Genomic DNA, 27,591 nt, shown 5'->3' with positions numbered 1-27,591 from the left:
AATAGTGGTCAGGCCTAGTCGTTAGCCTAAGACCATCCTCGTGGTAGCCGAAGCTACTGGTGATGTGCCATTCTCCCCCCCCCCCCCCCTCTCTCTCTCAATGAGAGGAGAGAGTCTCTTCTGGTTTCTTCCCTCTTATGCCCGCTCTTAACTGGGCGATTTTCGGCCGTCCCAGACGAAAGATGACCAATCGTGGCATAATCTGTGGTCGTGGGCGAAATCGTGGCTCCAAGACGCAGGTCGTACGTCGCACAGTGAGAGAGGTTCAAAGATGACCGACGTGCAAGTCTTGCGATCAAAGATGCCTGCGACACATATCTGACAGTGCTTGATATTCTACGACCAGCGTCAGCTACCAACCAATAGAAATGCAGCATGATGACGTGTGATCAGTGCGACCGCATGATGACGTGTGATCAGTGCGACACATGTGCGTTTATGTGGGACAGTGACTGTACAATCCAATAATGCCGCCCCGCAAACGGACGCCAATTGTGTGGAGTCGTATCAAAGAGGAGAGGCTTGTCGAGTTGTGGCAACAGAAGCCATGCCTGTATGATGTGTCCTCCAGCTGTTACCATGACCGTGTACAGAAGGACAAAGAATGGAAGGAAATGGCGGAGGAATTGCAGCTCCCGGGTGAGTTTAACGTTAGTGGCTAGCTAGCTAGCTAGCGGCTGGCTAGCTAGCTAGCTAGCTAGCGGCTGGCTAGCTAGCGGCTGGCTAGCTAGCTAGCACACACACACACACTATGCAAGTACAGTCTTGTTTCTGTCAGCCCACTTTCAGTGTACATTAACTAACGTAATGTTGTTATTGCGCTTCACAGCCGAAGAGGTGGTAACGCATGCAGCGTCCCTGCGCACCCAATACGGGAAGCTATTACATCCCAAACCCAGTGGAAGTGGGACTAAAGACCCAACCCAGCGACAGACATGGATACTGAAGTACCTGGACTTCCTAAAGCATCATGTATTGCCTCGTCAGTCCTACAGCACCCTGGAGGTATGTGTATATTTGGAAATTGACAATAATAACGTACTTACTGTACATACTTGATTGATTGATTGAAAACTTTATTAACAGATTGCAGAATGGGTACAATACAGTACAGCTCAATACACACAATTGTTAAGGGGATGCAGACCAGAGAAAGACTTTCGTCTTGTTTACATCAGGGTCCCCCATTTTCAATTCATCAGGATTGAACCACTAAAGTTGTCAGACCGTTTATTTCTTAATAATGAATACTATAGTCTGTGGTGGCCTTGACTTCTTAAATTTCTCTTTTAATTACACGTTTAAAATCAACTGGATGAACGTTTCTCTGTAACCCATTCTATTTGGAATTTTATACCAAACTATATATTTTCCATATATCTACAAACTATATACTGTAGTAGCCTTTGTAAAATACCCTGTAACCCACTGCCTCTCGTGGTTTATTGCTTAATTATCACCTTGTACTGTGTCCTACAGTTCACAAATGGTGTCACCTGCATAATCATTGTGTGTATACTTGGTCAATAAAGATTATTCTGATCCTATGTCCTTCATCCAGCTAGATGATTCAGTGACGGACAGCTGTGCTGACACTGCTGAACAAGATCCAGAGAGTGATGACCTTGGGGAATCAGCGGTGTCAGAATCATCAGCACAGGACCCACCAACCCGTACATCCACACCCGCACCCACACCCACACCGGGTGGTCAGGCAAAAGTGGTCCGGAGCAAGCCATGGGAGAGAGGGCTGAACCTTGAGAGAGAGAAGATTGACCTCCTCAAGCAAGTAGTTTCAGACAACAGAGATGATGATGATGAAGATGTAATTTTTGGTAAACAGGTGGGCAGTGAGATGCGTCACGTAACGGATCCTGTTGAAAAAATGCGAGCAAGGCGGTCCATCATGAGGATGATTTATGAATCTCAGGACAGAAGCATGTCAATACGCCAACAGGTGCAGGGTCCTGCATCACAGCCGAATCAGCCGATGTATCGCACCTTCCCACACAACACACCACACCAGCGGCAAACGCAAACCTTTCAACCCTACCACCAGCCTCCTCCCACTCCCAGTTCTCAACCGTCTAGTAGCTACATGGGGATGCTCAGTGAAAATTCAGATACGCAGGCTGAATATGATTACTGATAATCAGTACAACTGGTAGTGTGGTAGTGCCATTGTCCACTTGTTTTTTTTCTTGTAATTTTAATGATGTATATTTTCTGGGTCTGGCGGCCGTGGGCTCTGACTGGGGGGGGGCCGTGGTTCGGTGTCTCTGCGGGTCGAGGCATTAAAGAGGCGTGATGCTTTGGCCCGCGGGGGTGCCGGACACCGGGTCCTCCGTGGTTGGGGTTCGTGGCTGCCTGCCTCAGGAATCTTTTTTTTTTTATAGTACGTTTTATTTTCCTTATACTTTGCACTTTATTTGAAGTTTTCTAGCCCCTGTTGAGCAGTGAACAGTAAGTTCATATACTGTAATTTCTAAATTGTTTTGATATCTTGAAGCACCTTCTTACATTCTGAAACACCTTATTTTACATTCTTTTTTTGTGATCAAAAGGGGGAGCAGAGTGAGCGAGTGCCATTGTCCACTTGTTTTTTTTCTTGTAATTTTAATGATGTATATTTTCTGGGTCTGGCGGCCGTGGGCTCTGACTGGGGGGGGGGCGTGGTTCGGTGTCTCTGCGGGTCGAGGCATTAAAGAGGCGTGATGCTTTGGCCCGCGGGGGTGCCGGACACCGGGTCCTCCGTGGTTGGGGTTCGTGGCTGCCTGCCTCAGGAATCTTTTTTTTTTTATAGTACGTTTTATTTTCCTTATACTTTGCACTTTATTTGAAGTTTTCTAGCCCCTGTTGAGCAGTGAACAGTAAGTTCATATACTGTAATTTCTAAATTTTTTTGATATCTTGAAGCACCTTCTTACATTCTTTTTTTGTGATCAAAAGGGGGAGCAGAGCGTATATTTATATTATAGTATATATTTATATATTTATTATATATATTGTATTTGTATATACTGTATAGAAATACTGTAATTTCTTAATTTTTTTGATATCTTGAAGCACTTGCTAATCTTGAAGCACTTGCTATTCAAATAAAAAAATAATTACTTTGATAAACCATTCCAGTTTCATTTATTTACATTTCTCAGACAAACAAGGAAATAGAATGAAATGAATAATAAAGCAGTTATAATAAAGACAAAGAAAATGATTAATTACCACTTGTATCGGGGTTATCAATGACCCGTGTTAGATTGATATTTCAATTTTGTAGAACTTCAGGGTCAAGGTCCAGCAGTCTTACTTCCATCCAAGTAAATCTACAAGTAAGCTAGTGACCACTGTCCCTGTTGTTGGTGAGCTGTTGTTTTTGTTTACTCTAACTCTATGTGTGTTGTTTGTTCCCTTGCATTCTCCCCTCTTAATTCTCCCCAACGTTGTACTAATCGGAGACAATGCCCTTCGGCTGGGCGATGAGGTGACCCCCCCCCCCCCCCCTTGATTGGTGCACACGTCTGGTCAGCCCTGAATCAAAAGCTGTAACTTCATACTGAATATGCATTTCAATGGACAATGATGGAAATTAATTAACTTATATGCTTGTCATAAAACTGCCCTGTAGTTTGTGAGGTTAGCTGCCGACAGAGAGACAGGTGGACAGAACCAACCTGATAGGAGATAATTATTATATTATATATAGTGTAGAGGCAAAAACCAACATTCGTCTCTATGTGGGGGAATGGTATCCAACAAACAGTAAAGTAGCAACGGAGAATGAGACACTAGTCTATTAACATTATATCATATCATCAACAGTGTATATTTGCATATCGTATATGTCACAAATGTAACAGTACTATATATGTCATGCATGTCCCTATGTGCCTTTAAATAAAACAGAATAACAAGGTTAGCCTGTAGGCCTACCTATATGGTTATCGTATTTAACGTGTGGATATTTACGTAGCTTAACATGTAGGCCTACATTTGAACTCGATAGGCCCTACAAGTAGGCCTAGGCATATGTTATTTTCTTTTAGGACATGTATAATGATTTTAGGCCCAACAGTTAGGCTATGGTGTATAGGCCTAGTGTTCAAACACCATCTTTATAACCAAAAAAGTACAAAAGGACATTACAACATGTCTTCCTGCCAATGCACAGAACCTGATGGTGAGACAAAGTATTGTTTCAGTGTGTCGCGCTGCTCCTTTGCAGTTCTGTTGGCATTCCGATCCCTGCTAGCAGGCACTGATGCCAGGGCGGCATCACTGCGCCAGCTCCCAGGGATGATGTGGTGGTCCTCATCCTCCGTGTCGACCAGAGCAGGGGGGATGTAGGTGTCTGTGGCCTGGGCTCGTAGGTAGTTGTGCAGGGAGAGAGCAGCCAGGGTTATCTGGGACACTGTATCTGGTTCTAGGGGAATGATGGTGAGAAAGACTCGCCATTTGTTGGCAAGTATGCCAAACGCATTCTCTACAACACGCCTCGCTCTTGACAGTCTGTAGTTGTAGACACGCTGGTCATGGTCAAGCTGTCTGAAGGGGTATGGCTTCATCAGGTGTGTGTGGAGCGGAAAAGCCTCGTCTGCAATGAACATGAAAGGGGTGACTACATCTGTACCTGGCAGACTTTGGGCTGGCGGGACATTTAACTGGTTGCTGTCCAATGCCTTTTTCAGGTCACAGTGGGCATAAACACCTCCATCAGACACTCTGCCCTGGGTTCCAATATTCGCATAGAGGAAACGATAATTGGCGTCTACAACAGCCATCAGGACCACAGAGAAACGAGACTTGTAGTTCCTGAAGGTGCTCCCACTGTTGCCTGGTGGGCGGATGGTGATGTGTTTTCCATCTATGGCTCCGAGACAGTGAGGGAATTGCCAATTCTCCTGGAAGCCACTGGCCACTGCTCTCCACTCAGCCTCTGTAGTCGGTGTCTACACAAACAGACAGACAGACTGCATCAGAACAGTGACATGAATCTATCAATATTTATCTGATCTAGGTATGATTGTCCCATATGTTACATTCTAGCTGCTTCTAAATGGATCTTACCGTCAGGTGATCCTTCTTCAGGACCTGGTGCAACACCTTGCATGTCTCCTTGACAATCACACCAACAGTGCTCTGTCCAATACGGTACTGGAAGCTCAGGGAAGTGAACGACTCTCCTGTCAGCATGGAGAATGATTGTAGAATATCATTTATGTATGCGCGTCGACAAATAAATGTGCCAAACTGCAGCATATCAGAACTATTAGACTGACACATTCTATAGTTACATTCTGGTCACCGCGGATACACTGTAGCCTGAGTTCACTTGGGTTTACCCTCCACTACAACCCCTGATTATTACCTGTTGCTAAGTATCGCAGTGTGATGGACAGTCTCTCTCTGGCAGTGATCGCTCTCCTCATCTGGGTGTCTGCTTTGGAGATATAAGGAGCCACCAGCTGTAGCAGATGATCGAACTGTTCCACATCCATGCGGAGTAGACTTCTGAATCCACTTCGATCATCTGTCTAGAAGTACAACAGGCAGACTTTAATGGGTGCATTGAGAACAACACAAGCTAGCAGTGAGGTAAACAAGCTCAACATTCATTAGGAGGGTACGACACATGTAGCGTTAGCATGCTGACGTTAGTATCTAGAAGTACAACAGGCAGACATTAATGAGTGCATTGGGAACAACACAAGCTAGCAGTGATAACAAGCTCAACATTCATTAGGAGGGTACGACACATGTAGCGTTAGCATGCTGACGTTAGTATCTAGAAGTACAACAGGCAGACATTAATGAGTGCATTGGGAACAACACAAGCTAGCAGTGATAACAAGCTCAACATTCATTAGGAGGGTACGACACATGTAGCGTTAGCATGCTGACGTTAGTATCTAGAAGTACAACAGGCAGACATTAATGAGTGCATTGGGAACAACACAAGCTAGCAGTGATAACAAGCTCAACATTCATTAGGAGGCTACGACACATGTAGCGTTAGCATGCTGACGTTAATAACGTTACTTACCTCAAGTTCCATTTGCAGGACTGGCATTCCCAGTTGGCCTCTTTTCCCTAGCCACGACTTTGTTCTCTTTCTCTTTTTTTTAAATATAGCCGGCCTCTCTAGGCACATAAAAGCCACTATGGCAAGTGTTCGCTTCCTGGACATTGGCATGTTCACAGTCTGCTTCTTCTTCGTATCACGACCGTCTTGTTTACAACTCGTCAGGTTGACGCACACTGATGACACACAGGATAACGCTTTATGATGATGCTACGCTTTATTATGACGCTACGTAGTCTGCGTCGTAGCCTACGACTCTCATCGCACAGTGTACATGCATCAGATTGATGGTCGTACCCAAGATTATTCAATTTGTGTCGCACAGTGTGGCTTGCAAGGAACTTATAAGATGCAAAATATCTCCCAGTTAAGAGCGGGCATTAGTCTCAGTCAGATTTTAGTCTGCTCAACACCCGGAAACACCGTTCGACTTATAGATGTTCGTCGTCGCAACGACGGCCCCGCCTTCTGGTTGTCATGTGACGTGTTGTCATGACAACTGCGTTTAACCTTTCACACATTAAAATGCAGTTTCATTCACTGTTGCATTAAGATGAACCTCTCTCCCTCCTGCTCTGGGAGAGTACACTCTAATCTCAGATGTTCTTCTAAGGAATTCATAACAAAACCCTCACTGACGCGGCCTGTGCCTGTGAAATCACTGGTTCCACCACCGTCACCGTCTTCCATGCACATTTCAATCTACCATTTTAGCTGTGGTCATCTCTCCCCAATCTATACATCACATACATTGAAAAAGCACCGTTTTCTCTCACAAGGAAAGATGAAATTACATACCTAGGTTCCATCCTAGAGGCAAATCTTTCCTGTGACAAAATGGCATCCAATGTAATAAAAAAAAGTCAACCAAAGAACTAGATTCTTGTACCGGATCTCCTCTCTGGTAGACAAGAATACCCTGAAGACTCTGGCAGGACCACTCATTCAAGGGTACTACGACTATGCTTGCAGCTCATGGTACCAAAGCACCTCAAAGGCGCTAAAAACAAAATTACAAACATCACAAAACAAACTGGTCAGACTACTGCTTGACCTTACTCCTAGAGACAGTGGTACGTTGCTCATGGGACGGGGTTGCACGCCGTGCAACCAGCTTTTGTGAGCAGAAGCACGTGCACGCACATGCACGGATGTACACTCAAGAACGCGCTGCACTTGACTCGCCGCGTGTACCTGGCTACCTCGCATGAGCATAACGATAGCGCATGGAATGCAACCCATTTCATGGCAATCACATTCACAGGTTTGGTGTGAACGGTGCTCTGCCTGAGTCAGACCATCGTTCACACCAAACTTGAGGGGAGGGGGCAGGGAGCTCTGTGTCTATTCCATCATATCCAACCATCCACTACAATACACAGTCAAATACTTATGCACAAAAGTCATTCCATGCAGCCACTCCTTAAAAAGCCCAACCTATAGACCCCACCATCCATAACAATTTCAGACCCATCTCCAAGCTGCCTTTTGCATCAAAGGTGTTAGAAAAGGTTGTAGCCAACCAGCTCACCACCCACATGTCACAAAATAACTAGTGCTGTCAGGCGATTAAAAAAATTAATCTAATTAATTACAGGATTTGTAATTAATTAATCTAATTAATCACATTTTAATCGCATAACCATTTTATGCCTGATATTCTATATTCTATAATCATATTTCAAATTGCATGTGTCCGGATGGCAGAATTCAGTACTTGTAGGAGCCAAAGCTATATTTAGGTTATTGTATTATATAATTGTCATAATAGAACATTCTAGAACATTTGTGATGTCACAGTATGATGTCATGGTTGAACATTCTAGAACATTTGTGATGACATAGCCGCACATTCAGAACATCGAACATTCTAGAACATTTGTGGTGATGTCAGCGCCGAACATTCTAGAACATCAAACATTCTAGAACATTTGTGGTGATGTCATGACCGAACCTTCTAGAACATTTAGCAAATGATCTCAACTCCTTCTATGCGATGTTTGAGGCTGTGAATAACAACACCAGCCTACAAACCACGGCAATGGGGGGGGGGGGGTCTGCTGATGGAGACTCAGTGTTCAGGGTAACAGAGCATGAGGTGAGACGGATCTTTAAAAAAGTGGATATCAGGAAGGCAGCAGGACCGGACGGCATCCCCGGCCGCGTCCTAAAAGTCTGTGCCGACCAACTGGCCCCGGTATTCACTGACATCTTCAACCTGTCCTTGGAACAGGCCGTCATCCCCACCTGTCTGAAGAAGTCCACCATCATCCCTGTACCCAAAAAATCTACGCCCGCTTGCCTCAACGACTACCGCCCTGTAGCCCTCACCTCCATAGCCATGAAGTGCTTTGAGAAGCTAGTGAAGGGCTACATCTGTTCCTCCCTCCCCATCAACCTGGACCCTCTGCAATTTGCATATCGCCCCAACAGGTCCACGGAGGACGCCATAGCCCATGTGCTGCACACAGCAGCATCACATCTGGACAAGAGGCAGGGGAACTATGTGAGAATGCTGTTCATCGACTACAGCTCAGCATTCAATACCATAGTCCCCTCCAAACTCATAGCCAAGCTCAGGGACCTGGGCTTGAACTATGACCTGTGCCAGTGGGTCCTGGACTTCCTGACGGGCAGACCCCAGGTGGTAAGAGCCGGCAACTGCACCTCCTCATCCATCACGCTCAACATAGGGGCCCCCCAGGGCTGTGTTCTGAGCCCCCTCCTCTACTCCCTGTACACACATGACTGCGTAGCACAGCGGAACAACAACACCATCATCAAATTTGCTGATGACACAGTAGTGGTGGGCCTGATCTCTGCCAACGACGAAAGGGCCTACCTGGAAGAGGTAGAGAACCTGTCACAGTGGTGTCAGGAGAACTGCCTCTCCCTGAACGTCAGCAAAACAAAAGAGATGATTGTGGACTTCAGGAGGTCGGGGGTCAAGGACTACAGCCCCCTCAGCATCGACGGGGCACCGGTTGAGAGAGTGAACAGTTTCAAGTACCTCGGAGCCCACATATCCGAGGACTTGACATGGACCACACACATTGACAGTGTTGTAAAGAAGGCACGACAACGCCTCTACTTCCTCAGGCGCCTAAGGAAGTTCCAAGTCAGTCAGAAGATCCTTAGGAACTTCTACTCATGTACAATAGAGAGCATCCTGACCGGCAACATCACCTCCTGGTTTGGGAATAGCACTGCACAAGACCGTAGCAGACTACAAAGAGTGACACGTTCAGCCGAACGCACAATTAGAGGGGGGCTTCCCACCCTCCAGAACATTTACAACAAGCGGTGCAAGGGGAAGGCTAAGAGAATTATTAAGGACTCGAGCCACCCGAACAACTGCCTCTTTGAACTGCTGCCGTCAGGCAAGCGATACCGGAGTCTTAAGGCGAGCACAGAAAGACTCAGAAGGAGCTTCTATCCCCAGGCCATCAGGCTGCTAAACGAACAATAATCGCTAAACGAACAATAATCACTATGCAACAACCATCAAATGCACACAGCACACACACCCACACGCACACACTCACTCAAACAAACAACACACTGCAGCACCCACTCTCCACACTTTAGATCACACAAACACACTTACACTTTATATTTATTGATAAAGGATTTGCACTACAACTCGTACACCTACTGTGAATTGTACCTAAACTGCACCTCGCCCATTTCTGCCTTGCACTATATAGTATTGTATATTAGTACACTGCACAGTATTGTATATTGTATGGTAACTACGTCTACGAACATTGTACATATGTCTAAACTGAACACTGTGACCTCTTTTTTTTACTTCAAATTTTTACTATGTTTTTATTTCATACTTATCTTGTCATGCACAGTCTCTGGAGCGCAACAGTAAGAAGCATTTTGTACAAAAGTATTCTGTACTTCTGTATGACAACTATTAAAGAAACTTGAACTTGAACTTGAAACATTTGTGTATCTATATACAGTATATTCAGCAATTCTCTCAGCCAGGTCAGTGTGCATCTTTGGACCATCCATTTGGATATCTTTGTTTTACACTGGAGTGGCTGTGTACATAATTTTTCATTATCAACGAACGTACTACTCACCAGTAAGTAATTTTAACCAGTAGAGTGGAACGTCTGCCCTCATAGTACTGTATCTACAAAACCTTCTGTTGAATCATCTTCCATTGATTAATTTGCTTAGATTTTTCAGTTCTGGTCAATTTGAGCATGGTGTTATTCACAGTCAAAGATAAAAAAAAATGTATTGATATTCTCATTTGGTTCATTACAATTTACTCAAGCCTAGTAACAGACACAGTATTTCTGACACTGGGAATACATAAATGGCCCTAGAATCAGATACCAAGAACATGCAAATGGACCATATAAAAAAGTCTGTAAATGTGTATTCTACGTTCTTATGGAATGAATGGGATTTTGAATGATAATTTTTTTTTTTTTTTGTAATTAATTTTGAGTTAATTTTCATAACGCGATAATTTGCTGTGTAATTAATTAATCTAATTAACGCGATAAACTGACAGCCTTAAAAATAACATCTCTGACAAATTCCAATCTGGCTTCCGCAAACTCCACTCCACTGAATCTGCCCTTCTCAGAGTATCCAACGATCTCCTGATGTCTGCTGACTCTGGTGAATGCTCTGTTCTGGTCCTGTTAGACCTGAGCGCAGCGTTTGATACGGTCAACCACAGCATCCATTTGGACAGGCTCAGGGAGTGGGTGGGCATCTCTGGGAGCGCTCTAAGCTGGTTTGCCTCTTATTTAAGGGAGAGAACATTCTCTGTGGCTGTGGGTCCTTTTAAATCTGACCCCACCCCCCTCTCATGTGGGGTACCACAGGGATCGGTGCTAGGACCACTCCTTTTTGCCATTTACATGCTTCCTCTAGGCCTCCTCATCAATAAATTCACCGGCATTAAAGGCCAACTTGCAGGTTAAACCCTACTCTTCAATTATGGGTAGTTTACATCATTGGTATCGAATTTCATTATTTATTTTTTTCCATTTGACGCCGGAAATGCCACTCAGAAAGGGTTAAAAAGGTCCATGCACGAATAACATGCACGGAGCAAATCTAAAAGCTTATCAGACGCTAGCAGGGCCGTGACGTCACTCCAGGTAACTTTCCCTACTGTGGTATATTCTAAGCACATACCTAAGGTTATTTACAGTACACTGAGGTTGTTATCTGGAAGGAGGGAAAGATCATAAGTGATAGAATGGTCTCCCCATCTGACTTCAAATATAGCCAGCAAGGAATAAACGTGCAGTCAAGACCACAGAGTTCTAATTCAAACTCATGTATTTATTGCCAAGAGGCCCAAAGGTGAAAATGCAGCAGTTACATACAGGGATTATTCATCATTTTACATAAGACATGATGTACAAAAGGGTTGATGAGGTTTACATAATTATAGCCCATTCACGGTGGCTCTAACATCAAAACAAGTTTGCACATAAAAGTAGTCATGTTTATCAATGGAATAGACTACTACTTTTGCCACCACATGGTTAAACCTGGTCTAAGATAGGCATTTTACTTTATATCACAACAAACAGTGATTATTCCATACAGTTTACTTACGTTGTGGCAAGAGCAGTACAGTCTGTGGAACCGGTGGAGGCCAGAACCCCCTGGGGGTGGGAATATCTGTCTGGCCTGTCTCTCTCATCAATACATTCTTATTTATACTCTGATATCTACCAATCCTAGCACATTCTAATAATACGTTTGGTCCAATTAGATTTGTTGATTCTATATATGGAGTCTCCTCTGTTCCTTGGGTCCCAATCAGATGATCTTCTGGGGGGGGGGGGGGGTCCGCCCCTGTCCCTCCTCGGGGTGTGGCTTCTCATTTGAACAGAGGCATTTCCTATTTAAACATTTTACCAAGTCTCTAGTGTATTATGAATTACACTCTTCCAGTATTATCACAGTTTTACTCTTTTTCTTACATTTTGATACTAAACAGTTGATTAATAGATAACTTGATATGTATCTTACCAGCCTAAGCTTTGGTGATTAAGCCCTATTTTCTATATATATGGTTTACACCAGGGGTGAAATGACACTATTATCTTCATAATTAGTTTGACATTTCTATATGGCATTCAAATACCTTTTATCTAATATGGTTTAATTAATATGATCTTGTTTATGACTTAGTTTCCATGTACCTGTAGCAAAAGCAAGTTAGGCCTGTGCCCAGACCTCTGTTTCCCTCTGTCTGTAATCTGTTAGGCGCTGAGTGTGACTTTTCAGTTCCTTTGTTCCTAGTGGGGTATTTTTACTTACAGTCTTTAGTCACGAGTGGGGGTTTGTTGGCTGTCTCCTGAATACAGTTTCAACAACAGCGGGGGTTTCATAGGGGCTCAAACAGTTCCTGTCACGCTAATATCCCTCCTTAGAGCACACCAGTGTTTTGCATATGGTTTTCTAATTATTCCCACATATTAGTTATGAAATACACAGTCAATGTTACCACACTACTTCTGATCCTTCTGAAGCTATTTCCTTGATCCAAATGGACGCCTTACAAGACGCAAATGGGTTTAATCGTCGGAGACTTTGATGGACCATCTACAACTGGTTGAGGCAGCCTGTTGTTCAGTACAGCAGCGCTACTGGTCTGTGGGCTGTCGCCTTATCCCCGGGTCATAGTATCAAGCTGGCTATATGGCTCTGGCTAACGTTACCCCGCTAACGTTAGCATTATGTCTACTGTCGTGCATGTAAAAGAGTTTTGGGAACGAGTAAAATGTGCAGGTCCTCTTCTCAGACCTGTGGGGCAAAGCACTGCACACGCTTCATGCCGGCTAGCAAGCTACACGTCGCGGCATGTTGATACGATAGTAGCCCCCTCGGATAGCACTCGTGCATCACAGTCACGAAAGGGGCTACCACGATAGCTATTAGCTAACTAACGTTAACGTTACAAGCTCAAACACATTATAGTGCTGTCAGGCGATTAAAAAAATTAATCTAATTAATTACAGGATTTGTAATGAATTAATCTAATTAATCACATTTTAATCGCATAACCATTTTATGCCTGATATTCTATATTCTATAATCATATTTCAAATTGCATGTGTCCGGATGGCAGAATTCAGTACTTGTAGGAGCCAAAGCTATATTTAGGTTATTGTATTATATAATTGTCATAATAGGACATTCTAGAACATTTGTGATGTCACAGTATGATGTCATGGTTGAACATTCTAGAACATTTGTGATGACATAGCAGCACATTCAGAACATCGAACATTCTAGAACATTTGTGGTGATGTCAGCGCCGAACATTCTAGAACATCAAACATTCTAGAACATTTGTGGTGATGTCATGACCGAACCTTCTAGAACATTTGTGTATCTATATACAGTATATTCAGCAATTCTCTCAGCCAGGTCAGTGTGCATCTTTGGACCATCCATTTGGATATCTTTGTTTTACACTGGAGTGGCTGTGTACATAATTTTTCATTATCAACGAACGTACTACTCACCAGTAAGTAATTTTAACCAGTAGAGTGGAACGTCTGCCCTCATAATACTGTATCTACAAAACCTTCTGTTGAATCATCTTCCATTGATTAATTTGCTTAGATTTTTCAGGTCTGGTCAATTTGAGCATGGTGTTATTCACAGTCAAAGATAAAATTTATTGATATTCTCATTTGGTTCATTACAATTTACTCAAGCCTAGTAACAGACACAACTGACACTGGGAATACATAAATGGCCCTAGAATCAGATACCAAGAACATGCAAATGGACCATATAAAAAAAGTCTGTAAATCAATGTGTATTCTACGTTCTTATGGAATGAATGAGATTTTGAATGATAATTTTTTTTTTTTTTGTAATTAATTTTGAGTTAATTTTCATAACGCGATAATTTGCTGTGTAATACATTTATCTAATTAACGCGATAAACTGACAGTCTTACTTATAACTACTACTATTGTCGTGTCCATAAGTTCCCTGTCAGAATACTTGTGAGGACAAAGGTATACAAAGAGGAGAGAACCATTTTAAATCGGGCCATGTTAGGAGTTTCGAGAATGCTGGCTACCAAGCTAGCTAACTTAGCTACTAACGTTATATACACACAACGACACAATGATTTACATTATTACAAATATGGTAACGTGGTTGTGGCTTTTACAAATAGTGGTTAGCTTTAGAGATGAATGGCTATGATCACGGAGCAATAGTGTTAGGTGAAACAGAGACTAGCTCCTCGGCTAGTAGTAGCAAGGCTCTCTGCTTCCTGCCACTACCTGCCTGTGACTCTCAGAGCCCCTGCTGCCCTGCACCTGGTGTGACGTCATCATTAACATGACACATGCACGCTATGAAACATGGATTAAAATATGCATGTGCGTGGAGGTTGTGGTTTGGTCGACAAAATGTTTGATAAAAACGCTAAAACTGGGTCAATTTCGATACAAAAAAATGCCCTCTTCATGAAAGTCAGCGTTGGCCTAGTCACATTGTTTATAGAACAAAAATACAACCTGCAAGTTGGCCTTTAAATACCACTGCTACGCAGACGACATACAACTACTCTGCTCTTTTAAACCCGACAATTTGGAGAAACTCAGCCTTCTCCAGGAGTGCCTGCTCGGCATTGAGAGCTGGATGGGGAGTAACTTCCTCCAGTTAAATGCAAAAAAACGGAGGTGCTGATCGTAGCAGCTGAAAAGACTGCAGCTAGAGTGGCCACTCACTTGGGGTGACATGCATTATAAATGTCATTTTTCAGTCTCTAGCATTGTATTATAGTAATAGGAGTTAGTATCAATGTGTTTTTGTGTCTAAATACCATATTGGCGGATTGCTCTCATTCAGCTCAGACCATTTCCTGCTCGATTTAATTAGGTCGTTCTGATTTGAGGCGCATGCTGACGTCAGTGGGCGCTGGGTAAGCGGACAGCCCACACAGCGAGTGGAAACCACTTCCTCAAACTGCGAGGCAGAGTGAAACCCGACACCTCTGCATGCACTCTGCGAGGGAGAGAGAGAGAGAGATAGAGAGGGAGCGAGAGAGGGAGAGACAGAGAGAGAGAGAGGGAGAGAGAGGGAGGGAGAGAGGAGAGAGCCTGCGTCTGCGTGTTTCATTCTCAGTCCCGCTGAGAGGGAGAGAGAGAGAGAGGGAGGGAGGGAGAGGAGAGGAGAGAGGAGAGAGCCCGCGTCTGCGTGTTTCATTCTCAGTCCCGCTGAGAGGGAGAGAGAGAGAGGGAGGGAGGGAGAGGAGAGAGGCGAGAGCCCGCGTCTGCGTGTTTCATTCTCAGTCCCGCTGAGAGGGAGAGAGAGAGAGGGAGGGAGGGAGAGAGGAGAGAGCCCACGTCTGCGTGTTTCATTCTCAGTCCCGCTGAGAGGGAGAGAGAGAGAGAGGGAGGGAGAGAGAGAGGGAGGGAGGGAGCGAGGAGAGAGCCAGCATCTGCGTGTTTCATTCTCAGTCCCGCTGAGAGGGAGAGAGAGAGAGAGAGAGGGAGGGAGGGAGGGAGAGAGGAGAGCTTTTCCCAACCAGGGTATCTGATAGGTAGTTGTCCAATAAGGAAAAAATTGTTAATAAATAGGGGAGAATGCATGTGCCATTTATGGTGGTTAGTACACGTTTTCTGTGTGTCACGCCAAATCCGGATCACATGTGTAATAAGAGGGCCAAATCTTAAGTTGCATTGCTTAATTGATATGTTGGTGTACGTACACTATATCCTGCAGTCTATGTGGGGCCACTATCTTCTCCAGGATACCGCTGCTTGAGAATCAAACCAGGTGATCAGTGGTCTTAAAGAGAACGCTTGAAAGTAATATTTGAAGTCTGGAAAGGTTAACCCCCGTCGGTTTTATTTCTCTGTGCAGTGGATCTTTTTAATCATGGGCGTTTGTTGTTCCAAATGAATTTATATGCAGCAGAGTGCAGTTTTTGCCAGTAACCAGTTTTTTTATTTATTTTTTATCCACTTTTTCTCCCATTTTCTATTTTTCTCCCATCCCAATTTTTCGTATCATCCAATTCAACCCTCCCCTGTCTTTGAACGCTGTTTCATGCCTCCCACAAGCCGGCTGCAATGTGGACTAAGTCATACATAGCATGAGTCCCCTCCGATACTCGAGGTAACAGAAGTCGCATCTTTCCACCTGCACGGCTCGATCTTTCCCGCCCCCGTCGCTTCCTGATTCTACTGCGCAGGCGCACCAACCGACCTGTAGGAGTCGCTGTCCACAACGTCCGATCCCCACCCATCAGTTTCCCTCCCCCTAATACTGCCAATGTGTATTAGTGCGGACGACCAGCTAAACTGAAAGCAATGTGGAGCGCTGGGCTCTCACTGGCAGCATCGTGAAGGTTCTGGGATCCAACAACATACGTGACAACTTAAACTAGAAAAGTAAATACAAACTAAATTAACAATGTAACTACAATTACATTACGCAAGGGAAGATTTATGCGCATGCGCACGTGACATCAATAAATAGTGCAACCAGCTTTGAAATCACCAATGCAACCCTGCTCCTATAACCCACATCACCCCTGCCCACTTTGACAACCTAGGATGGTTTAGAGTAGACGACAGAGTACAGCAACTTGCAATGGGCCTGGTCTACAAGATACACTACACCACTAAGGTACCCATGTACATGTCAAAATACTTCCCAAAGGTCAGTGAATACCACGGACACAACACCAGAGGGAGCTCCACAAATCATGTTAAACCCAGATTCGGCTCAAACAAGGGACTAACCCAACCCCCTCCAATGTACAGTAAATGTCCTAACCCAATAATACACGAGACCCTCTTCTTGGGACCAAGTAAGGTTTGGTCGATAATCCAATGTACAGTTACCCCGCCTACCCAACCCACCTCACCCACCAACCACCTCCAATGTACTATTACCCCCCCCCCCCACCCCACCCCACCTACCCAACCCCCCCCCTCCACCCCACCTACCCAACCTCCTCCAATGTACAGTTTATTCGTCAAATGTATATACTCGCTTTTTTGTTTTAAATCTTTTTTATTTTTCATGAGGTTTCACATTCAATCGACAGATCTACAGAATGTTCAGTGTCACTCTCATGAACAATTTTCCTTGTGCTCCCCACTCAATCCATTCTCCCATCTCTCACTCACACTCACACACCCTGGGACATACACACACGTACACACGCGCATACAGGCATACACACACACACACACACATACACACACACACACACACTTGCCCACGTACAGGCACACATACACACAAATAAACAACAACAAAAAACAAAACAAAAATAATAATAAAATAAAATAAAATAAAGGGACAGTAGGTAAATCATAAGTAAATAAGTAATAAGGAATAAAAGTGCAAATGTCGGTATTGTAAACAGTGACAGTTTATAGCACCCAGTTGCTCACACCCGCTTATCGATGGCTACTCCGACTGTTGTTCATTGACTACAGCTCAGCGTTCAACACCATAGTCCCCACCAGACTGGTGGACAAGCTGATCGAGCTGGGTCTGAGCTCCGCCCTGAGCGCCTGGGTACTGGACTTTCTGAGCGAAAGACCCCAGGCGGTCAGGGTGGGGGGTCAGACCTCCAACACCATCACCCTGAGCATCGGGTCCCCCCAGGGCTGTGTTCTGAGCCCCCTGCTGTACTCACTCTACACACACGATTGTGTGGCCAAGTTCAGCTCCAACTCCATAGTGAAGTTCGCAGACGACACGGTGGTGGTGGGGCTGATCTTGGACAACGACGAGAAAGCCTACCGGGAGGAGGTTGAGGTACTGGAACGCTGGTGCCAGGACAACAGCCTGCTCCTGAACATTGGTAAAACCAAGGAGCTGATCGTGGATTATAGGAGAGGACAGCAGGAGACACACACACCACTGAGGATTAACGGGGCTACCGTGGACAGGGTGAGCAGCTTTAAGTACCTGGGGGTCCACATCTCAGAGGATCTGACATGGTCAACACACATAGACACAGTAGTAAAGAAGGCGAAGCAGCGCCTCTACCACCTGAGACAGTTAAGGAAGTTCAGAGTATCAGGGAAGATACTCCAGTCCTTCTACTCAGGAGCTGTAGAGAGCATCTTGACCGGAAACATCACTGCCTGGTATGGAAACAGCACGGCACAGGACAAGAAGGCCCTACAGAGAGTGGTGCACTCAGCCGAGCGTACCACGGGTATTGCACTACCTCCCCTGCAGGTTCTATACAACAAGAGGTGCAAATCCAGAGCCTGCAGAATAATGAAAGACCCCCACCACCCCAATAATAGCCTGTTCCAGCTGCTGAGGTCAGGCAGACGCCTGCGAACCCCAGCTACTAGGACAGAGAGGCTTAGGCTCAGCTTCTTCCCCCAGGCCATCAGAGCCTTGAACAATGAACATTGAGTGCCACAGAACACTGAACTATCCACACACAAGCACACATGAGCACACACACGACACGCACGCTGTGCACTAGCAGCCACTTTAACACTTTAACATGAGCGGGCACACACTCATGCCGCACTCACCCACACTTATTGCCAAAAGGAAAGGCCACTTTAAATTAGTATAGCAACAGTAACAGTGTATTGCACTACCAAAGCTACCTAGCATGTCCTATATGCTCTGTAAATAACTATGTACAGATACCGAGATGTCACACCATGTTACCTGTTACCTGTTATTGCACAATGTTGTTTTTATTGGATTCTATTATATGTTGTACCACTGTATTGCACATCGTTGCGGGCAAGACCACCCGCATTTCATTGTATACTTGTATGCCGTGACAAATAAAACTCTTGACTTGACTTGACTTGACTTGACAGAGAAGGGTCCGGGCCGCTGCATGTTCAGTTCCCGTTCCCAGACCCGACCCTGTCGGGGCAGGATTTGACAGCCATGCGCAGGCAACCAGGCACTTACACGCAGACAAAGAGCCTCAACAGATCAGCTAATCTAATCTGCTAAAACTCCACGTCTGTTATATTAGATATGACACATTTATAGGACTATATTATGAGTTTCCAGTTGAGTGTAGAGTGGATTCCAAAGTTCTTGAAATAAGTGACCCTGGTTGTGCTTTTCAAGCGTTATCTTTTCTAAGGGAAGAAACAGATATTTGTTCTATGAACATATTGAATGTTGGTGAGATTTCATTTTTCCATAGAAGAAGTATACATTTCTTTGCAAAATATGTTATGTATACCAACAGTCTGCATTTCTTTTGGTCTAAGTGGCAGTTTGTTATATTATTTAATAGCTAGACACATGGTGATAACTCAAATTCCAACTCCATGACAGATTTAGTAAGTAAGTGGATCTTGTTCCAGAAATGCTTCAATTTGCTACATTGCCAGAACATACTGTATGCAGAAATGTTCCTTCTTTAATTTTACATCTTGGGCAATTTTGTGAGTTTTCTTTCGAGATTTTGTGCATTTTTACAGGAGTAAGGTAGAATTTATGAATACATTTGAAATTACTTTCTTTGATCTTATTGCTTGTAAAGGGAAAGAAAGTTCGATCACAGATATCTTGCCAATTGTTTTCTTCAAATTTCGTTGCCAGGTCCGTCTCCCAGCATCTTAATAGAGCTGGGAAGACTGTTTGGCATTCATTAGTTAGAATTTCATATAGTTCACTGATTTTACCTTTAATTGTGGATGAGGTAGTTCGTTTTTCTTCCAATTCTGTCATTTCAAAGCTTAACTTGTTTTCTTTAGTAAGTGAACTTAAAGTGCTTTGAATTTGCATATATTTTAGGAAGTCTGAGTTAGGAATGTTATATTCTTCTCTTAGCTCCTGAAATGCTTTTAATTTCCAGTTTTTATGAAAAAGGTCTTTAAGTTGAGTTACCCCCAAGTGTCTCCACTTGTAACTCCCTAAGGATTTCGAAGGATTTTGACAAAAATGAGCCTTGGATCAAAGCCATATAACTTTAACTGTTTACTATTTAAAAAAAAAAAAATTCCCCATGATTAACAGTAATAGCCTAATCTCAATATATCTATAACAGATTACATATATTTCGGAATTGTAAATACTTAAATCTGTGTTTGTTTGATACCACGTCCGTTTTCATCGAAAGAAAACGGATAAATAGCCATATTTATCATATTTCTACACATTTCTGATCCCACATTACACGTTATGTAATCTCGACGAAATACCTCTGAATAAGAATCAGAAAGAAAAAAAAAGAAACGATGACTAATTCGGCCAGAAATAGCAGAGACGCGAAACGTTAGTAGTCGCTTATAAATACCAAAAAGTCCTGCGGGCGTTCTCAAGTAAATCCCCCGGTAGAATCTTGTACACTGGTCGCTGGTGGGCGGACGACCAGAGGTCCTCCGTGAAATGCACTTCCTCATTGGAGCGCGGCGGCCCTGGGGGGCTCGTGTTTCAGCGTCTGACACGCTATAGACCACGGGGGTCCGGTTCGCGTCCGGTTCTCTTGGTGCACTGTGTTGAAAATCCGCTCGCTCCCCCCCCCCCACCCCCCGAATGCCTGTATCTCACCATTCAGTCACTTTGGCCCGCTTGAGCACCTCCCACGGTCCCCTGAGTTGTGGCAAAGTGATCTGTAGAGCAATTACGTCACCGTGTGTTTTACATCGGTAACAGCACATCCTAACGTTAGACGTGTCCTTAGGTTGTGGAATATGCAATGCATTTGGTAATTATATCGAGAATTTAACGAATGAGAGCAGATTAAAAATGCCGTTTAACATGGGAGCGGATGGAGTAGAAAACATGACCAGGACCCCCGTTGGTTCTAACCACTATAACAATTTTTTTTTAGAGTGTTTCAAATTATAAGCCTTTGACACAATGAACATATATGTAAAATGAAGATATTTTCCAAATTTCATGAAATAATAATAAACACAGACACCGCTGTGCTCACACACACACACAAAAGTAGTTTTCATGACCAGGGAGGCACAAGGGTTAAATCAGTTGAATGAAAATATTTTTTTAGGTCAGGGTTTTGATGAATAGGTGAATAAACAGAGATGCATTTAGTTATGCCAAACTTTTTCGAGCAATCTTTCCATGCAGATAGGGTATTCACAACCTGCTATACTCGCTTTTTTAGACTCTTTTTGTATCTACTGTATTTGTAAATCTGGTATGTCATAAATGTATAGATGTAGCAGTACTGTCTATCTGTATGTCATGTATGTCATATATGTTATGATGAATTGAAAATGGGGGACCCTGATGTAAACAAGACGAAAGTCTTTCTCTGGTCTGCATCTCCTTAACAATTGTGTGTATTGAGCTGTACTGTATTGTACCCATTCTGCAATCTGTTAATAACATTTTCAATCAATCAATCAATCAATCAATCAATCAATCAATCAATCAATCAGTCATACTGGCCAGCAGCGTAACTAGTAAGAGTAGGATATGTACAAATATAGATATGGTAAAGGACTATGTGCAGGCAAGTACAGACAGACATATATACGTGTGTGTATTAAAAATACATGAAATAACACAAATGGAATGACCTCTTTTGTCACCCCAGTGACCAAAACACTGTTGTCCAAATCCAAACTCTTCAAAGTAGCCAGCCTTCTTTGGTTTGCCACCTGGGATGCTTTTCAACAGTATTGGAGTTCCCACATACTGTATGCTGAGCACTTCCAAGTCATCCCAAATCATCTCTACCACTAAAGTGGTTTATTTATGTCCACAAAAATACAAGCAAACAAGGGACATAAACAATAAACAATCACACACACACTATTTGCCTATTAATTAAGTGCCAGATACTACTATTTATATTTGTTTAAGAGGCACATTTAGATCAAAATGTTTTGGTGGGACCGCTTTTCAGTGTTTACTAAAAATGAACACATTTCATCAAGTGCACACTTTGCATTTATATTATGTAGACCTACATGTAGACCTACACGTTTGGAAATTATAAGCAAAGAAACGTAAACTTGTTTAATTTATATTCTTCAAGATAAACATGATTTATTCTTTTCATCTCTATGGGAGACCTGGGTGGGAGAATAGGCTACCCAGTCAGCCAAATAAGATTATTTTATTGTCAATGTACACAAGGCAATTGAAATGAGTCTTTTCGCATATCCCTCCTAGTTACACATACACACAGTCCCTTACACATGCATTTCATCAGAGAGGTCAGAGCGCAATGCAGCACCCCTGGAGCAGTTTGGGGGTTCAGTGCCTTGCTTATTTATGAGAATTTAGGCAGGATGGTGGGCAATGTACCAGCCACCCTTCAGTTACCAGCTCATAGCTGGAATACACCCTCCTGTTTGGGTCAAGGATCGAGCCAATGACCTTTCAGTTACTGGCCGGCTTCTTTACCTCCAAGTCATCCTGTCTCCAAAAAATAACTGGATTCACTATTTTGTAATGCCAATTAGGGAAATTTAAGATAAGACCTGTTATCACTGTCCCCAAACAACAAATATGTTAAAGGCAGGTTCACATTTTATTTTATTATTTTTTAACCCAGGCCCAATTCAAACATTGTCTGGCATGATGTTGACCAGTACAGGGACTACAGGCCATACTTTTATTGATCGCTTAAATATTGAGAAACTTAGCATTGTTGATGCATATTCTCACCGGGCTCCAATGCATTGGGTAAGTCGGAAGTGTTTTAGTCTTCAAAAACCATGACATTATGTCCTTCTCCAAAACAGGAAGCTCTCAGTATAATCAGACGTGTCTTTACATCATCTGAGGAAATGGTTACTGTACGTTTCATAGGCCAGTTTTCAAGGCCTATGAAATTCTTTGTTTGATACAGAGTACGGTTTGCAACCATTTCCTCAGTAGAACATGTGATTTTACTGTGAGCCTCCTGTTTGGGAAAATTGATTGATTGATTGAAAACTTTATTAACAGATTGCAGAATGGGTACAGTACAGTACAGCTCAATACACACAATTGTTAAGGGGATGCAGACCAAAGAAAGACTTTCGTCTTGTTTACATCAGGGTCCCCCATTTTCAATTCATCATAACATATGACATACACGACATACAGATAGACAGTACTGCTACATCTATACATTTATGACATACCAGATTTGCAAATACAGTACTGTTTGTGATACAAAAAGAGTAAAAAAGAAGAGAGTATATACATTTGACGTAGAAACTGTACATTGGAGGAGGTTGGGTAGGTGGGGGGGGGGGGAACTGTACAAGCAAAACTGTACATTGGAATATCGATGAAACCATACTTGGTTCCAAGAAGAGGGTCTCGTGTATTTACTAATTTACTGTACATTGGAGGGGGTTGGGTTAGGACATTTACAGGGGCCAGTTATCTTATCGTATAGCTTACGCTCTGCTCTATTGGAATATATCCCATATCCAGTCTATATACTGAATAAATGTCTCCACATGTACCCATAGGCGCCTGGCCTTAAGAGCACGCGGAGCAGCTGCTCTCCCACTATTGAACTTGGGGGAGCAAGGGTATGATCTTGCTCCACCACTTTTTGATCATATGAAAAATATGATATACCCCCCCCCCCCAATATATAAATCTAACCATAACTACGTAATCTCAATCAAATTAATAATACGCAATGACACTTAATAACACGTTTTTAAGTTTCCAAAGATTGTGTGACCCCCCACTTTAATGGTTTGATCCAGTGCCCACGGGCCACGGTTCGTCGGCATGACGTATACGACATGTTGGGGGAGGCGGCTTTTTCGAAAGCCCTTGAAAAATTCAGGCTGGATATTGGATAACATTGTGAGGATTATTCTTCGGCGTTTACATCAAAATGGAGCAAATCATCACGTAAGTCGAACACTGTGACTGTATACTAAATGCGCAAACAGATTGAAACTGAATATTTATCGTATGGTGAGCCTCGGCGCTGCACCGAGTGAATCCAGAGATACGGGATGGTGCGCAGGCGCTGTGATCACCCAACGGCGGAAATAATGCCGATTTGAGCAGTTTATAAAAAAATATTAAAAATATTTATTAGCAACGCCGAGCTTTCAAACCATCCCGTATCTCTGTGCGAACCCCTCGTGCAACTGTGAGCACCTTTTGTAATGTCTCTGTGATACTTGTATAACGAACGGTTCGGCCAGAACCAGTCCTTCATGGTAAATCTAGGTTGGTTTCCCATTGAGGAGCAAGTGACTGTGGATTCACTCGAAACAAGACAAACGTCTTTCTCTGGTCTGCATCCCCTTAACAATTGTGTGTATTGAGCCGTACTGTATTGTACCCATTCTGCAATCTGTTAAATAAAGTTTTCATTCATTCATTCATTCAGCCGCCGCGCTCACTGGGGCTATTGATAGCGTCAATTAGTTGTTGTTGTTGTTGTTGTTGGTACTGCCGCTGCGGATGAGAACGGGGCCGGAGGGGCTTTGGGAGGATGGGAAAGTTATTATTATTATTATTATAATAGTAATTGGCTATCATACGTGCCTAGCTAGCGTTAGCTAAAAGAGCCCTCGCAGTGAAGTTATTATTATTATAGCTATCATACTGCAATATAAACTGAGTTTTATAGTGAAAAGAGCAGCTTTATTTTGGTCAAGATTGAAGGCTCTATATTGCAGGAAATTGCACATACAGGTGTTCATTAAATGTAAAAAAATCTGCCGTGGAGGGGGTCGTGCCGGACACCCTCCAAACCACCCCTTGCAAAAAAAAGAAAAAAAAAAAATCAAATAAAAAAAAATCTTGCACCCCCACTTTCAACTATAACTAGGCGGCCATGCATGTACCTATACACATCCATCCGCCTGGCCACACCCCCATCCGCTCCTCTACATAAGCAGGGGTGTGGCCATACTAACAGCTCCTTCCTTATTTTCACCACGGCGAGTGTCTGTATACACCACTTGAGTTTAGTGTAAAATAGTTGGAAAGGAGCTACGTTGAAGAGAAGGAGCTGCGTTGACATTATATCTTTGTTTTCTCTCTCACTATTTTTCGAGGAAATACAGCGATAATGTCTTTGCCACCGGAGTGTCTAGAAGATGATGATCATTCTGACCTCCATTGGAGCTTCGTAGTAGGGGCTTGCGTCGCTGAGCAAATCTCCGCCGGCATTACCTCCGGCTCTGCAGTTGGACACGTTGCTTGAGAGGCGGTCGGCTGTGTGGGGGCTGACGGCCTCTCTGGGGCAGGTGATGTGTTTGCAATGCGGGCGCCAGGTGTGTTGGTTGTGGGGGGAACAACTACACAGTTTACAAAGATCCTGCCCCAGGCTGGTATCCTTTTTTCGCTGCCTCTAGCGGTGTGGAGAGGGTTGTGGTTTGTTGCCCACGTTAACATGAGCTACTCATCGGGAGCTTTGTTTACCTGGGACCGTGTCCGAATCTGCGGTTCAATTCCCGGGTCTCTGGACAAACGGATCCCCTCTGTCACCGTGCTGGCCCCGCTTTTCAAGATGAAAATCACCCGGCGCGAGGGAGGTGAGCTTGGTGTTTCATTATGAGAATATCTCCATGCTCAAGTCGGCTGTAGTCCGCCAGGGACTTGTTGCCGACACCACTGTATCTGGTAAACACCGTTCTGTAGTGGGACGTGTTGCCTTCTTTTTCTCTTCTCTCTTCGGATGAGAAGAGGGACAGACAGCGGCTGTCTGAAGTGTTGGCCTATATTGCTTTCTCACGTTGTACTATTGTTCAGTGGTAGCCGTTTAGCTTGCTTCTTAGCTGGGTTGAGCTAACTGTTAGCCAGTTAGCTGTTTAGCTATGACGTTAGCTGCCCGTACGTTCGCTCGGCTGGGAACGTTAGCTTGATGCTATCAGTTAGCCTAGAGTTAGCTGTTAGCTTGTGCTACAACCGTTGAACATTAGCCGTGAGAATAGCAGGCCCTAGCACTCTGACTACGACGTCATCTTTGACAGAAGATGTAGTCGGGCCTGCACCATGACCGGCTGCAGGAGGGGGGCGTCTCGCTCCGGCCATAGCTGCTTTTTTGCCCCGCCAGCGAGAGGCCTTTTGTCAACGTGGAGACCAGCCTGTTGCGGCCTTTCAGTCCTGCGTTCGTTGGTGCAGGTAAGGTGTCCATTGGACATTACCCCACTCTTCCTTCCTTCCCCTCCCGAATGTTTTGTTAATAACGATGTTTTTTCCAAAACGTATGTTGCTTCACTACATTTGGAGATACGACATGTGCTGTGTGTGAATTGTCTTGATCGCTTGTATAGCTTGGGTACCGCTGGCCAAAGCTTGTGCTTTTCTCTCTACCTAGAAACAGCGTTGTTTTTTACGCGAGTAAAAATGAACTGGGTTTTTGTTGTATGATGAGAAGTTGTGTGTGTTCATGTAACGTTAGACAACGTGGCTGAGCCCACAACTGGCTGGGTTGCCCTACAATGCTGTGCATAGTGGCATGTGATCGAGGGATGAGTCCTTCTCTCAGCTTGTGATGACAATAACAGGTGGCAAGTTTTTTTCACACATGAACAGGGCTGTACCTGTTCAAACAAGGTCTTCGGCTGTGCTGGCGTGCATGATGTAAAGCTTACTCTACACATTGGCGTTGTATCAGGGGTAAGATGGCGAGGGGTGGGTTTTTCCCCGTTTTTCCCCGGTTTTCCCCTGCCCCCCCCCCCCCCCCCCCCCTCCCCTCAAACATGATTTTGTTTACAATATGTGTGTTGTTTCACTATGTTTTTGGGGATACGGTGTAACCCCTCAGCTTCTGCTGGGGTTGTGCTCTTGCTTAGAGAGGCAATTTTTTTCTGAAAATTGTTTGGTCGCTGTCATGTGGACTTAGCAAGGCCTGTGACCAGTACTTAGTCGAGGACTTGTGTCTTCTCTCATCATGAAGAACGGCGTTCCTCTTACCGTAGTGAGAGTGTACTTTCGCCCTTTTTTGTTGTGATGGAGGGTTGTGTGTGTCGTTAAGATCCACAACTGGGTTAGGTGTTGGCCTACAGAAGTTACATGTGAAAGCTCTTGTACCAGGGCCCTTGGCCCTCTCTTGGTCTGTGTTTTTTCTTCCTTTAGGAAAAGGTGTAAAAATTCAGGTGGCAGGTTCGCACATGAGCCTATGTGAAGCTGTTACCTTGACAGGTATACATGCGCTTCATGTAGCACGCTATGACTGGTGTCATGGCTCTGCTTTGTCATTGCATCGTATCAGGGGTGAGGGGTCATGAGGGGGTGAACCTCCCTCCCCTTTTTCTGATTTATCAGGGGGTTGGACCTCCTGTCCTTCGGGCTTCCTGTCACGTTGCTGGGTCAGAGCGTCACAGGGTAGGGAGGGGGGGGGGGAGTTTCCTGGTCCCATGCCATATTTGGGCGGTGGGTCACGGAATTCCCCCCGCCATAGAGTACGTCACTGGGCGCGTTTCTATTGGTTGTGAGACTTCCGTGAGTTCTTTTCAGGCTCCATGTTGTGGACCTCTGTTATTGTCAAGATGAGTTATGCGGTGCGTGAGAACTTAAAAAGAAGTTCTGCTCTGTTGTATGTGTCTTGAGCTTGGTAGGTGATGCAATGC

General features: G+C 44.1%; 1 protein-coding gene across 1 annotated transcript; it reads right to left on the bottom strand.

The window, feature by feature from the left end:
* Positions 1–3,132: 3,132 nt before the first annotated feature.
* On the bottom strand, positions 3,133–6,270 carry LOC311230076 (uncharacterized protein). Its single transcript, XM_084316224.1, has 4 exons — positions 6,044–6,270; positions 5,369–5,534; positions 5,068–5,183; positions 3,133–4,949 (listed from the first exon to the last, which is right to left on the bottom strand). The coding sequence occupies exons 1-4, from the start codon at positions 6,191–6,193 to the stop codon at positions 4,143–4,145; spliced, it is 1,239 nt and encodes a 412-aa protein (XP_084172350.1). The 5' UTR covers positions 6,194–6,270; the 3' UTR covers positions 3,133–4,142.
* Between the last annotated feature and the right edge of the window lie 21,321 nt (positions 6,271–27,591).

The sequence above is a fragment of the Notolepis coatsorum genome, assembly GCF_963971535.1.
Source record: "Notolepis coatsorum genome assembly, chromosome: 6".
In the NCBI taxonomy this organism is placed as follows: domain Eukaryota; kingdom Metazoa; phylum Chordata; class Actinopteri; order Aulopiformes; family Paralepididae; genus Notolepis; species Notolepis coatsorum.
This window is presented reverse-complemented; position numbering and strand designations above follow the sequence as displayed.